A 15,642-nucleotide genomic window follows, 5' to 3' on the forward strand; every position below is an offset into this window, starting at 1 on the left:
TTTATAAAACTTGATATCCTGTGCATGGATTCAGACAGTTGCTATTTCTCCTTTTAAGAAGAAAAGTTCCAGAACAAAAATACATACTGCTTGTAAAAAAGATTATTTAGTTTTGATTATAATAAGCCTACTTTTTTGCCTTTGCTTTTATTTAAATTTAACTGCAAGAAATGTAAGCTATAATCCATTATCTTTCTTGAGTTCTTTTTTTCCTCAGTTTTTTTTCCTTTTTGTCTCATTTTGGCATTGTTTCTTATTTCAATTGTGTGTCCTTTATATAAGCCTGGCTCAATCTGCATGATTTTTGTGTTTTCAGCCTGCTTTGTTGATGACTTTATGCATTTAAGTATTTATAATTGACACCTGTGTCTAATAATAATTCAGATAAAATTAAATGGTCCTATTTGTGCAGCATAATTAGAAGTCTTTTCAGAGGTTCCTGATTTGTAGTTTATGAAACATTGACAACATAGAGTATTTGTTTTTCTTTTTGTCCCTGTTTATATAGAAGTGGTACGCCATCCCCTAAACGGACATCCGTGGGCTCCAGGCCACCAGCAGTAAGAGGCAGCAGAGATCGTTTTACTGGGGAGTCATACACGGTGCTGGGTAGGGTAAACGTAGTAGTTCTTCATTTTCTCAGATTAGAGGCATCACAGTCACACTGGTGCACTTTCACTCACTTAGACCTGGAGTGGCTGCCTGTGTACTGAGTGAATCTTTGCTGAAGTTGTTCCCTCTTGAAGCCTAATTACTTGGGTGGATTTTCAAATTGTCTTATTATTGATATGTTTAAAACTCTACTTCAGTTTACACAGTGCTTCACATACACGTATAACTCTGGAGGGAATAATAAGGAAGAAAAGTTCTGAAGCCTTTTATATGCAGAAAAATTAGTACTATACAAGTAAAGTTATAGCAGATACTCTGCATTTAGTGTCTGTGTGTTAACTTGTTTATTCTCGTGAATCAAATTTTTTGTGCAGTTTTGTGGGATGAGAGGTAAAAATCTATGTGACTCATAAGGAAGAGGTAAGCGTCAAATTTACCTTTCTGATCTTTTGTAGGAGACACTGCTATTGAAAACGGACAGCATTATTGGGAGGTCAAGGCCCAGAAGGATTGTAAATCCTACAGTGTAGGAGTAGCATACAAGACTTTGGGGAAATTTGACCAATTAGGAAAGACAAATACTAGTTGGTGTATCCATGTCAACAACTGGCTACAAAACACATTTGCAGCAAAGCATAATAATAAAGTCAAAGCCTTGGATGTTACCGTTCCTGAAAGAATAGGTGTATTTTGTGATTTTGATGGGGGTAAGTTTACTGATTTTTCTCATAAGTCATTTCATCATAGTTGCTTGTATTTCAGTACTTTTCACTGGTAATATCTATACAGAATTTCCATTACTATTGTGGTAAGGGTGTTTTGACCTATTAAGATTCGATCACAAACATAATTTCAGCTCTAGAATTGACTGGAAGGGTGTGTGATGCCTGCCTGCAGCCCTACAAAAGCACTCATATAGTGCACTAAATAAGCCTGAAAGATTTTGTTTATTACCTGTAAAGAGTGGTGGAGCAGAGTTGGAGTACACCTTAGAAATTACTCAGTCCCTCTGCCACGCAGTATAAAATCCTTATCACATCATCTCTGCAGGTAGTTGCCACTCCTGTGCTTGAAGAACTTTTTTTATGTCAAGCTTATTGTCTTAGAAGGCAGCCTGTTTCATTGTTGGATAGCACTTGGTTAGAAGGTTTTTCTTAAATTGACTCCCTTTGTCTCCCAATAACTTCTGAGACTGTTGCTCTTAAATTTTGTCACGTGAAGAAACACAGAATTATGTTCCCTAATCCACATTTACATGATAATCCTTATTTGTTTAAAAACTACTAACATTGCTTCTCTTGCCCTGTTTTTCCAAGATTATACATTCTCTGTACAGTTAGCTGTTCCTTACAATTTAATTTTTCCAAACCCTTATAATCTCCTGTGGTTGTATACTATGTCAATGTATTCCTTAAGGATTGGTTCTCAAAGTAGACCACAACTTCTGACCATTGTAGGACAGTGACTTAGCAGCACATTTTCTCATTATATGACTTAATAACACTGTTGACCTATACTGAGCTTGTAACCACGGAATCCACTAGATCTTTGTTCATAGAGTTCTGTCACATTATCTTTTTCCTCTTATATTAGGCAGTTTAGGGTTGTTTTTAATTGTTTATAACTCAAATGAAGAATAGTACATTTGTAAGTTTCATCTTAATAGATTTGGCCTCCTGTTAAAATCATGTAAAAATTAACTTGATATTTATCTTTTGCAAAATTTATTGAAGCTTTTGGAATTGGGTATTTGAAAAGTATCTTCTGTATCATCATCTAAATATTTATAAAAATTTAGAAGATGACATACTATTGAACTAGGGAGTGAAAGTAATTCCCTAGATGCTTCTCTCCAAGTTGACACTTAAAGCTAATAAAACCAAATTTTGCCATTGTAAGTAACATTGTGTCCAAATAATTCCATGAGCTGTCAACCTAGTTACTCAAACAAAAAAGGAAAAATGTTCATTTTGGCTTGATTTATTTTTAGTGATAACATGTCAGTTTTGCTGCATTCTTTTTTACTTATTCACTTTGAATCAGATAATTTCCTCAGAATAAATGATAAATTTATTGGCACAAATTTTTTTTTTCAATTACCAAGATAGCATTTGCTTATCATCTTCTGTCTGCTTTTCCCTATTTCGTGGTTCCTCAAAGACAGTAGAGAAGAGTGTGATTGTTAGCTCAGAGCATCGGGTATAGGACGGAGAAGTTGTAATGTAGAGTGGGATCAGATTCTGAGGGCTTTGAAAAGTAATAAGCTATTCTTTTTTTAGTAGTTGAGGAAGGGGAGCTTCTACACATTTTAGAAAACAATAGTCATGTGATGGTAATCTACTTTTAGAAATATTAGAGAGTAGATGGTTAAACGTGGAAGAAATTGCAAACAAGGATAGTGTAAGACTTTTCAGGAGGCAGTCTTTAAGCAATGTAGGCCAGACCATGTCTGTTTTAAGTATTATATCCTTTTTGCCTGGCAAATGCTTTTTACATAATAAGCCCTTAATAAGTGTTTGTTGAGTGATTAGTAGTAACAAGGGCCTGGGTAGTGGGGAATCAAGAAGAATGGACTTGATGGTGTGAAAGTAGAATTCATAGGACTTTGTCACTAAATATGGATTGGAGGGAGAGACATAGATGACTTGAAGATGATTCTGGGGTTCCAGCCAGTGCAATCAAGAGGATGATAGTGTCATCAACAGGACAGGAAACAGAGAGGGTCCTGGGGAAAGATGAGATGCCAGCAGGACAACCATGTGGCGTGTCTGGCAAATATTTAGAAATTTGGTGCTAGAACTCAGAAGAGAAGTAGAGCTGAAGCTAAATATTAGAGACAGCATCACAGAGTGGCTACTCAAGACTGCACAGAAGAATCAGACATTACTGCTCTGCTCTTTACTAACTTTGTGGCTATATATAGGTTGCTTAATATTTTGAGGTAATGTATAGAAAGCACCTGGTGCTTTAATGGTAGGTATAAATGTTAGTTTCTTTTCTTTGCTTCTTTGTTTGGTGGCAGCTGATTTATTAAGGGAGCATGTAGAGAGAAAAGAGAGCCTGGACAAGCATCTACATTTAGAATAGGAGAAAATGATATCCTCAGGATTAGGATACAGACCAAGGGAATAGCCACGGGAGAGGAGTTTCAAGAAGTGAAAACAGTTGTAGGGAGGCCATCGGGTGGGCGGTTATGTGGTCAGAAAGACAGAGTTATTTTAGTTACACGATCATGTTGAAAGACAGACTGTGAGGGGATTTTACAAATTAACAAAGCTGAAGCGGTGATCACTATACTGAGATTTCAGAGACTGAAGTAGGAGTACGGCTTCAAGTAGTTAGCAGACAAGGGTTAATAAAATAACCTGAAATGGTGATAGGATTTCGGTAGAGAGGCTTGTTACAGTAAAAATGAGGAAGAAATAGCCTTGGTTTTTACTGGGCTAAGGAAACCATTTGCTACATAATGATAAAGAAATAGTTTATATTGAATAAGTAGAATAGTGCCAGATATGGAAGCAGTATGGAGATCTTTAAAACCAAAGAAAACTAGATTAGGGTTTTTTCTTAGGCACGTTCACTACTGATTTTCAAGTGAGAAGTACTAAGCCCAGTCCTTAAAATTTGTAACAAAAAAATGAATGCCAAAATATGCATTTAGCTATTACTTTTATGCATGATTATATGTTAGACTTAATTAGATGTTATAATTTTATGTATAATAAATTAGGCTTTTTTTGTTTCCTTCCTTTTAGGTCTACTTTCTTTCTATGATGCAAACTCAAAACAGTTGTTGTATTCCTTTAAGACAAAATTTACTCAGCCAGTACTACCTGGTTTCATGGTTAGTACCTAATTTATATTTTATTTGGTTTGGCAACTTTAAGGAGAACAATCTATGCTGTATATTTGAGGAAGCAGAATATCTTATTTTTTCTTCATAATCCTCTCCCTTTCTCCAGCTCACCTCTCCTAAATCTGTGGTTGTATATTTTTGGTATATTTGATTGAAGTAAATGTTAATACATAAAAGTGTGCAAATCCTAAGCATGCAGTTTGATGAATCTTCATTGGACTGCACTCATTTTTGTAACCAGCATCTAGATCAAGAAATGGACCATTACCACAGCCTCATAAGCTCCCTTGTGCCAATTTCCAGACCCTAATGGCCCTCCTCCAAAGTGGTTACTATCTTGAGTTTTACTACCATAAATTCATTTTGCCACCTTTTCAACTTTGAATAAATGGAATCCTACAATATCTTTTCAGCTCAACACTGTGTGATATTTATCCATGTTGTTCTGCGTGGTGGTAATTCACTTGTTCTCATATGGTTGTCCATTATATGACTATATCATAATTTACCCATTTTAATTTAGTTGTATACTTGAATGGTTTCCATTTGGGGACATTTACAAATAGAACTGCTATGAATATTCTTGTTCATGTCTTTTGGTAAATGTATGTATTTATTTCCATTGGGAACATAACTAGGATTGGGGTTGTTAGATCATATGGTATGTGTGTAATCCACTGTAGTAGGGTTTTCCAAAGTTGTTGGTATACTAATTTACCACGAGCAGTGTATGACAGTTTGAATCCCTTTATATCTTTATCCACACTTGGTATTGTCTTTTTTTAAATTTTAGTCTTTCTAGTGGTTATGATATATTACATGTGGTTTTCATTTGCATTTCTTTGGTGACTAGTGCTATTGAACACCTTTTTTGGTTCACCAATTGAACACCAATATTTATTGACTATTTGGGTATACTGTTTTGTGAAATGGTTGTTCAAGTCTTTTATTTGTATTTCTGTTGGGTTCTCTTCCTATTTCCTATTGATTGATTAAGAGTTCTTTACATAGTCTGAGTCCTTTGCCAGATATGTGTATGGCAAATATCTTCTCCACTCCAGTTTTCGTTTTCTCTCTCTTATTGGTGTCTTTTGATGGACAAAAGTTGTTAATTTTAATACTGCTCAATTTATCAGTTTTTTCATTTATGGTTAGCACTTTTTGTGTTCTGCTTAAGAAATCTTTCTTTACCCCCAGGGTCATGAAAACATTCTTGTGTTTTTTTTCTAAAAGCTTTTCCTGGTACATTTTAGATATAGACTACATTTACAATGCAAGAACAATGTAAAATTGAGATGTTTAGTATGAAGTTAGGGTCCAGATGCATTCTTTAATTCCATATGGATATCTGCTTATTCCTGGACCATTTCTTAAGATGATCATCCCTTTTCCACTGCAGTGCAGTGTCCTCTTTGTAAAATACTAGATGACTGTCTTTGTGTGGTAGGCTGAATGTGCATGTGCTATACACACATATATTATTCAGGACTACTCAATTGCAGGTTGATTTATATAAGAAAGAGTCATGATTCTCCATATAAAATGAAACTTGGCTTTTGAATTTATTTTTTTATTAAGCAAATGTTACTTCTTCTCCCAACTACTTGATACTTTGCATTTCTCTGTAAGGTTAGGCTGCTGTGGGGAGTTCTGTAATCCCATTAAGATCATCATTATTCTGGGTAGATCATTCCTTAATCTGGAGGCTACTTCTGCAAATCAGGATGGTAGATTTCCCCTAGACTTGCTGGCATGTTTTGTATGTGTATTCTTTCATCATCACCCACAACTATGAGGAGAAAGTATTCTCGGTATATGTGGGTTTAAAATACAGTACTTTTAGGGGCCGGCCTTGGTGGTGCAGTGGTTAAGTTCACGTGCTCTACTTCTTCAGCGGCCCAGGGTTCACGGGTTTGGATCCCGAGTGTGGACTTACGCACCACTTATGAAGCCAGGCTGTGGCAGGGGTCCCACGTATAAAACAGAGGAAGATGGGCACAGATATTAGCTCAGGGCCAGTCTTCCTCAAAAAAAAAAAAAAAAATTACAGTACTTTTAAATCTCACAATTGATTATTCACTCTAGATACCCTAAAATCTTAAAATAAGTTTAAAACAATGCTAATAACCAGACCCCTAGTTTTTCATTAAAAAGTAAAAGTGATTAGTGAATAATGTTATTGTTCACAGAAAACTACTTACAGATATTGAAAGGGTTATTTATTTATTTTTTCACTTTGACACAAATTGCTGCTGTATTATGTATTTTTGGCTGTTTTCCAAATTGGTCAATCAGGGACAAATTTTTTACCATATGGAACTCAAAGTAATTTTTTTTCCCTTAAGTCTTAGATATATTTTTATAAAAGGGTAGGCTTCATGTTTAATTTGAGTCTATCTCAGGTAGATATGTCAGATACTCATTGTTTCTTCATTCCAAATAGTGAAATTATAATTTCATTAGTAAATGTTGTAAGATGCTTTAGGAAATGTATTTTCGAAATGGTTAAAATTGGTTTTTTTCCTTCCTTGAAGGCTTGCTTTTATTAACTAAGTAAATGACTGTTAAATTCTTTGTATACAAGATTTCTGGTTATTTAAGATTAAGATTATTTAAATTCTGGTTATACAAGATTTAAGGTTATTGAGGTGTAATTTAGAGTAGAGTACAGTTCTATGGGATCTGACAAACGCATCCACTTGTGTAACCCCCACCATAATCGAGATAGAACATTTCCATCACCCTGGAAAATTCCTTCATGCTCCTTTGTAGTGGACCCCTCCAGTCCACCCAGTCCTGGCAGATACTAACCAGTTTTTAGTCCTTATAGTTTTGCCTTTCCCAGAGTATCATATAAAAGAAATTGTATGGTATGTAGACTTTTGATTCTGTAGCATAATGCATTTGAAATTCATCCATGTTGTTGTGTTTGTCAGTAGCCCCTTCTTTCTTATTGCTGACTAGTGTTCCATATATGTTTGTACCACACATTATTCATCCATTCACCAGTTTTTGGCAATGATGAATAAAGACACTATAAACATTCATAGATGGGTTTTTGTGTGAATATTTGTTTTCATTTCATTTCTTCACCTGGGAGTGAGGTTGCTAGATCCCATTGTATGTTTAACTTTATAACAAACTACCAAAGTGTTTTCCAAAATGGCTGTACCACTTTTGCATTCCTACTAGTAATATATGAGAGTTCACCACATCCTTGCCATTATTTCATATTGTCAGAGTTTTTGTTGTTGTTAAGCCATTTTAATAGGTGTGTAATGGTATTTCATTGTGGTTTTAACTTGCATTTTCCTAAGGACAGATGATATTGAGCATCTTTTTATGTGCTTATTTGCCATTTGTATAATTTCTTTGGTGAAATATCTGTTAAAATCTTTTGCTTATATTTTTTATTGTTACTTGTTTTCTTATTGAGTTTTAAGATTTCTTTATGTATTCTGGATGTGAATCCTTTATCAGACAAATGTTTTACAAATATTTTTTTCCCAGTCTGTGTTTTTTTTCATTTTCTGAGCATTTCAAAGAGAAGGTTTTCATTTTGATGAAGTCTAGTTTATTGATTTTTTTTCTTTTATGGATCATGCTTCACCTAACTCACGGTCACAAAAATATTCTCCTATGCTTTCTTCTTGAAGTTTTATAGTTTAGGTTTTACATTTAGGTCTGTGATCCATTTTGAGTTAATTTTTGTATATGGTACCAGGTGTTGTTTATCTGTTTTTTTGCATTGGATGTCCAGGTGTTCCAGTGCCACTTACTTAAAAAGACTGAGCTTTTCCCGTTGATTTTCACCTTTGTGCTAGATATTATGAGTAAATGTTTTTGTAAATCGCTTAAATAATTTCCAAAAAAAGTAATATAGTAAGTAGTTTTTAATCAGAGTTGCTTTCTTATTTTGGTGGTTGTCATTAACTGAACCTGCTAGTTTAAAAAATTCAGAATATTAATTATATAGTTATAAATTTCACAGGTCAGTAGATTCTTTGTTACAGTACTATAGTTACTTAGTAAATATGAACATTTCAGGAAATAATTGAAGGTGGGAATACTTAAACAATTTCTAGAATCTCCCCAGCCTTAAGCTTGTGTTGGCTACTACATGGCAATTGATGAGTTTAAATGATCCATATTTTCATATTTTAATTCTCTTGACTCTTTTCCAAATCAGTTATTGTTGACTTTATTGAATGATAGTCTTTGTTCACAGTGAAGCAGTTTTATCTTTTATAAACTCATTCACATTTATGATAATTAATAGAATATGGAAAGTGTCTCTGGATATTGCCATTTGCATTTTTCTCAGAAGTCGTTCCTAAAGAACTATAAAAGAGTTCTTATTGTTAAGGAAGTTAGGGAAGAAGCTAATGGATTTTACTCTGTTAACAGAGAGGTGTTCAATACCTACGGTCTCAGGCCACACCTCATTATCAAAATCTAAAGCAGTAATGGGATAAGCAAGCTGGCTCTTTGTGCACTGCTCTTGGTAGTGAAGGTTAGCAGCAGTAATGATGGCCAACGTCCTTTGCCTAGATTGATCTAATTTAGTCTCTAAACTTCTGCAGCCCTTAGCTCCCTCTCTTGTGTGCAGCTCCAGTGGGTTCCGCTACCACAAAGACGTCTTCTGGCCTCTGTGGTTCTAAAAGACTCTTGAGTTGTTAACCTTTCCACTCCTCCTCACTTCAAATATGAAGGTTATCGGTTTGGAACTTGCTCATGTTCACATATGAGGCATTTTGCCTTTCAAATGGGAATTTAAGGATCACTTAAGTTCTAATTTGATTTGAAATCTGACTGAAGCTGTGTGTCTGTCTTTTCCTAGGTTTGGTGTGGTGGACTTTCTTTGAGTACGGGGATGCAGGTTCCAAGTGCTGTGAGAACACTGCAGAAAAGTGAAAATGGAATGACTGGTTCAGCTAGCAGTCTAAACACTGTTCCTCAGTAATGCGTACTCAGAACACGTTTACCCCGCTGTGGATTGGGTGGCCTTTTCTGTGTAGTTACTAATCACAGAAATTTGAGTGGTGGAAATCAGGTTTGCTATCTTCTGCTTTAAGGCCTGGAATCTGTTAGCATTAAGCATCTAGTACGAAGCATTCACAGGAACCTACTGTGCAATAGCATTAAAGCAAAACGATATCAAGCAAGAAACTGTTTTGAAGAGTGAACGGGAAAAAAGGCCGTGTTTGAATAGTTACATAGAAGCCCATTGTTACTTTTTTGGGATTACTTTGGCTCTGCTAATATGTTCAGTTACATATGGTAGCCCTAGGGCCTGAAGTGAAAAGCATTGAGATCTTGCCTTCTTTCTTCTGTACTTAGTCTTTATCGCCTCACCTCATAGTATTTAGTTCTTACACCCAGCTTTAAAAATATACAGTCCTCTTAAGTGTTTCTAAAAACTGAAATAATTGGTTGGGGGTGCTAGAAAGGTTTTCTTACAATGGTTTATTTTTCCCCTTTTATAAATAAGTTGAGTTTTGCTAAATTATCCTCTTTTGTTCATTGACTGGATTGTATATCATTTTCTCTTTTCCAAATATCGTGATATTTCTGTTGTGGTTACAGAAAGTGGAAGAGTTTCTAGACATACTCAAAGGGATATTCTTTATATGTTGCCCTGTTTAATTAGACTTCTTTTCATTCCATCATTTTGGATGTTGGGTAAGATTTTTTTTAAAGCTTTATATTTTCTCATTTTGTTGTCTAGTTCAATACTACCTTTAATAGTTATCTTTGGTAAAATTCCCACTTGATTTTGGTAATAACTGACAATAATTATACTGATTTTTAACGTTTCTAGTTGGAATGAGAGTTTATTAACATTATATAGAAGGTAGAAAAACCTACACTACTCAAGTTTTATCTAAGAAGGATAGGTTATAAAGGGAGGTGCTTAAAACTATTCTTTACTGAAATCATTTTTATCTGCTTTTTAATAAGATATGGAATGGTTTAAACAAGTGTTTTGAAAAAAATCTACATATCTGGCACATGAGTTTTTCAAATGTAACTATTCAGAGGTTATTTTCCTTTTGCTACATTTATTTGCTTTCTAAAGAGGTGTAATTTTTCCAAAACTCAACATAGAATAATCTTTCCCAAGCTTAGGGAGATGAGTAAAACCCATGGTTATTGAGCAGAACTATCTATTTTTTAATAAGTTGATTAAAATTTGTAACAAGTATTTTGAGCCAAACTGAAAGTTGTAATTACAGTATTTAAGAAGTTCTTGAACATTTTAAAGAGGTCTGAATTTGTATATTCCTTAATTTTTGGAACTTTTACTTTCTCATGTTGACTTTCTTTCATTCTAAGTATCTTGTCCTATGACAACTTTCCCCCAAGAAATGACCATTGCTACTTACATTTGAGTTTGTTTCTACAGAAAGGCCTGGAGAACAGGAATAGCTCGTTCTCATTTAAAGTTTACTGCTTACTGGTAGGATGTTTTGTTCATTGGTAAAACAAATCTAAATAAGGAATTTATTTGAACTGGGTCTTATTTTTCCAGAGGACATTCATATCTGCACCATTGTCTGATGACATTTTGGTAATGCTAAAGATTATAAGGCAGTCTAGAGAATTTTGATTCTCCAAACAAATATAGTTTTGGTTTTTATTCCTCCTAGAGATTTTGAAAGAAATTTTTGGATGTTCTGTTCCCTACAGCGAGGTTATTCCAGGACCTAAGGAAACAGGAAATTGTAATTCTCTTTCGTAAGAGTCAAACCTGAAAGCAGTAATTTAGTGGTGTAGCTGCTTTACGTGAACAGTTAGACATGCATATTTTAGCAAAAATGACACGGAAAAAGCCAGTTCTTGTATAAAAATTTTTACTATTATGTCTTATATAATTGTGTCTTCTCTTTAATGCAGTGCCTTCTTCCTCTCAGCATGCTCTTGCTCCATTCCCCATGCAGTGTCACCTGGTATTTAAGTCAGATATCATGTTTTACTGGCAAGAGCCTTCTGTTGCAGGAGCATGGGGAAAAGGAAATATTAATCAGGGGCTGGAGGAGTGCATATGATTCTTTCCTGTGCTCATGCCATCATTTGAAACCCTTCATATAAAATTTTCTAATAATCATTCTGAAAATTCATTTGAAGTAATACAATGATTATTTCCAAATAAGAATCTGAGGTTTTCCTCTTACTGTGCTTCTTAAAGATCTCTAAAAATAAAGAGCAAAACGTGTGGGTTTTTAGTTTAGTTGTTTTAAGTTTGTTTGTGTGAAGTTAAACTGGAGAAGGTTTGCCACCCTCATTTCAAACTAGAAGATAAACAACTGTAGTGCCTATTTAAATAGTCTCAAATTAACGTAACTATTGACCATAATATATAACATTGTCATGGACATTTGAATTAAAAAACATTGAGCTCTTTTGTTCAATTCAATACATTGTGGAAAGTTAGCATACCCTTTTAACACTCTTTGTTGGTTTAGTTACTCTTTGTTTTGACAGGTCAAACATGATTGCTTTCTGTAAAAGAAATGCATGAGAGGTTGACAGTAATGGATGTATCACAGGTGTAAAAAAATTATGTTTTATAAAAACATGCATTTCTTTTAGCAGTTGAACCCCAAACCAGTTCTGGTAAACTGGATAAAGAAATGAAGGAATTGCCTTAAGCACTTTAGAAAAAGAATTTTTTTACAATTCATTTTGACTCTTTGGGCTTACCATGTCACATACGTCTTTAACTTTTGGTAAATATGTGTATACCAAACATTTAGTAGCAACGCACATAGGAACTTTAATATACAGTGAGTCTTTGAATATTCTACGTGTATATAAACAAATGGAAAGTATTAGGGGCGTGCCTGTCTGTACATCAGTTTGATGGTGTCTGTGCTGTTTGACAAACCGTGAAGTGCTGCTGTACAGCCAGACTTGTCTGCTTTGTTCTGCAAACAGGAATTTTTCCCCATGTTATCATCTAAAGAGACATTGGCTTGGTTTTATTTACTCATTTATGAAATTAAAGCATGAACAGAATCATGTATAATTGAATTTTTTGTGACGGATCCTTGATGGTATAAATAAAAGTAAATAATTTGTAATGAAATTTTAATTAGGCTAAGAGAGTCCATTTCATGACTTACCTAGAGTGATTAGTTTTTCTCTATATACTTTTTCCATAAAATTATAGTTATTTATATATTTTTAGTTGTTTCTTTTGGAAACAGGGGAAAAATTGGAAAAGGATATATATGGGAAATGGTTATGTCAAAGAGTATTAATCTTCGAAGAGGACAGTATAGACTTCTTACTATAAAATATGTGATTCCAGGCTAAAAATCTAAGGACTGTATTTTCAAATCATCATCATCATTCTTTTTTTAAAACCCTGTATTTTGTTAGATCAGTGTTCTTTCATTGGCTAATTCATGCAACAAATATTTAAGTGTCTCTGATATGGCAGTCATACTTTGTATTCGGATCTCCAAAGTTAGTGAAGTTTGATTTACTGTGCATATAGTTTTCCAGCTTGTCAGTGGTGTGACAAATTGTATCTTAAAAACCATGTTTTGCTAATAAATTTCACAAAGTAAATTTGTTATAGTTTATTTAAAAATTCAAATTAACTGCATATAATATGGTTTACTTTTTATAGGCACATAAAATGAGTCTGGAAAAGTTTCTTCCTTGATTTTATTTTTACACTGGATATGTCCTTTTAGGGAAGTGCATGGTCAGCATAAATTTACTCAACATCCAAGCAACCATAAAGTTATTTGTTATTTTAAACCAAAATGTACATAATGCCAGTCCTGGAGCATTATAAGAGGTCATGAATGTTTCCTTAATCATCACGGAAAGATTACCTCACATTCAGTATAGTTGTAGTTTTGTGTGTATCTTACAGTATTCACATTATGCAAATATTTGTGATCCTGATATGTCATATATGATAGCTTTGTTACCTGGAATGTTTGATTAATGTAAATACTTTAAGCTTTTTGAGTAATTTGCAGTTTAAATGGATTACATTTGGTATATATTGTTTTTGTTGAAAAGATATTGTTGGACATGCTATATAAAGGTTAGTATTGGCTTATAAATAAATACCAGAGACTGCCATAGTTCTTTTCTCCTCAGACTACCCAATTATTAAATTAAAACAGTATTTGTTATTTCTGGATCAATATAAGGTACTGATTTTTGAATCATAATCATTTGAACTATGTTAGTTTAAACTGATATATTTTCTTAATGGTACCTGTTCAACATAAATTAGTCCTTGGGAATGGACATGTGGAGGATTTCATGGTATGTGGGGCAGAAGGTAGGTGAATGTGTTTGCTTTGGCTTGGAGCTTCTTAAGTTTGAACCAATTTTAAAGTCAGTCAAATTATAAGTGATTCGCAAAAGGCATTTTTATTAGTATTGAAACTTTTTGGAGAGCCTGAGGGCTATGAGAATACATAATTTTTTTTTTAACATTTCCAATATCTTTAAGGTACCAAAGTGCTGAGTCTCATTTACCTTTTCAGGGAGACTCTTTAAAATCAAATTCATGACTAATCCATATAAGATACATAATGGCTACAGTTTTAATGTAATTAATATTAAAAACCACTAGTCTTTAAAATTTCTGGATATAATATAAAAAATATTTTGGCTTCATTTCTTCTAAAATATTTAAAGTTAATTATCTGAGCTCTACCATATAATTATCTGAGCTCTACCATATACAAGATCTATGACCTCTACATAAATCATTTATCGTCTTTGGGCCTTCATTGCCTTACATAAAATAATTGTAACTTGTTCTGCCTACCTCACAGGGCTGTTGTGAGGAATAAAATGAAATGGAGTATGTGAAATTGCTTCAACAACAGTAAAATGCTGTGTAAATGTAAGGTATTATTTTCAGTTAATAATAGATTTAAGTGTTTGGATACTTCCAGATGCCGTTTACTTTGATAAAGCATGGGCTTAAAGTGATATCACCAGAACTTCAAATGTGATTTTTAAAAAACCAAAATCCTGATTTAAATGTCCTTTAACATTCTTTAGTTTGTGCATGACTTGTGGCCTTTTTGTATTTTCTCATCAAGCCTGTTACTCTCTATCAGTTTCTAGAACTGTAAAATTTCTCCCACAGCATTAGTGTGTCAGTGTAGAATAGTAGCATAAGTAAATGGTTTAAGCTATGTTTCCATCCAGGCATTTGCACTTTCAACGGATGACTGCTCAGTGCCACATGCAAAGACTGAATTTGGCCTAAATAATTCTTCCCAAACAACCAAATGGTTCAACAGTTTGTTGTCATTGGATACATGATGTAAGGTGTACATGCCCACTTAACATTTGACAACTTTTGTTGCACTTTCATTTTTAAAAAATACGATGAAGCATTTAGAAACCTTGTTAACCAGGATATAATCTAATATCTCTCCTAACATATTTGTTTTGCTTTAAATTGGATTTATTAAGTAGTTTACAGGTTATCTTGATCTACAGATTATTTGGTATGTCTATCATCTCAACATAGTTTTGCTATGCAGTTCTGATGATAAAAATTCTAATTCCTCAGGTTTAACCTTTAAGTTACAGATGAAGAACATTAATGAATTACTTATAATGTACTCAGTGCTGCAAACTAGTGTTTTAATAAGCAGATTGCCTCATTTTCCTTGGAAACAAGACAAAGCCTTTTAAATGGTTTTTTAACTTTAAAATAGAGTATTCAAAGTGGAGTAACTTGTATGTTGAAATGATTGTATGGTCTGTATAGAATGACTGAGTTAAGTTTCACAAAAGCACCTGGAATATCTCATCTAAAAATTAAACGTTTTTTTTTCTGCTTTCTTTTGCGTCAGTGCTTGCATTTATCAACTCTCATCAAATATCTACAGTGTCTTGTTGGGGATGAGAGGATAAAAAATTCATACTCCCTTTGCCCAAAAGTTTACATTTTAGAGCAGTGCTGTTCGACAGAATTTTATGCAGTGATAGAAAGTTCTATATTTATGCTGTCCAGCACAGTAGCTACTAGCCACAGGCAGCTGGTGAGCACTGTAAATGTGCCTAGTTCGATGAAAGAACTAAATTTTTTTTTGTAATTTAAATGTAAAGAGCCACATTTGCTAATCGCTACTGCTTTGTACGGTGCAGCTATGGCTGGAAGACGAGACGCGCTAGAA

At 33.9% G+C, this 15,642-nt stretch overlaps 1 protein-coding gene across 3 annotated transcripts in view; it reads left to right on the top strand.

Annotated features, from left to right (window-relative positions):
* Nucleotides 1–15,306, top strand: part of FSD1L (fibronectin type III and SPRY domain containing 1 like) — a 61,772-nt gene extending 46,466 nt beyond the window's left edge. For all 3 annotated transcript variants that reach the window (XM_046645228.1, XM_046645237.1, XM_046645244.1), the window contains 4 exons: nt 509–609; nt 1,068–1,319; nt 4,368–4,456; nt 9,309–15,306. In XM_046645228.1, coding sequence (XP_046501184.1) covers nt 509–609; nt 1,068–1,319; nt 4,368–4,456; nt 9,309–9,431 — 565 coding nt within the window. In that variant the 3' untranslated portion in view covers nt 9,432–15,306. The remainder of the gene's footprint in view (nt 1–508; nt 610–1,067; nt 1,320–4,367; nt 4,457–9,308) is intronic.
* The last annotated feature ends 336 nt before the right edge of the window (nt 15,307–15,642 follow it).

This window comes from Equus quagga, chromosome 1 (assembly GCF_021613505.1).
Source record: "Equus quagga isolate Etosha38 chromosome 1, UCLA_HA_Equagga_1.0, whole genome shotgun sequence".
NCBI classification, from domain to species: domain Eukaryota; kingdom Metazoa; phylum Chordata; class Mammalia; order Perissodactyla; family Equidae; genus Equus; species Equus quagga.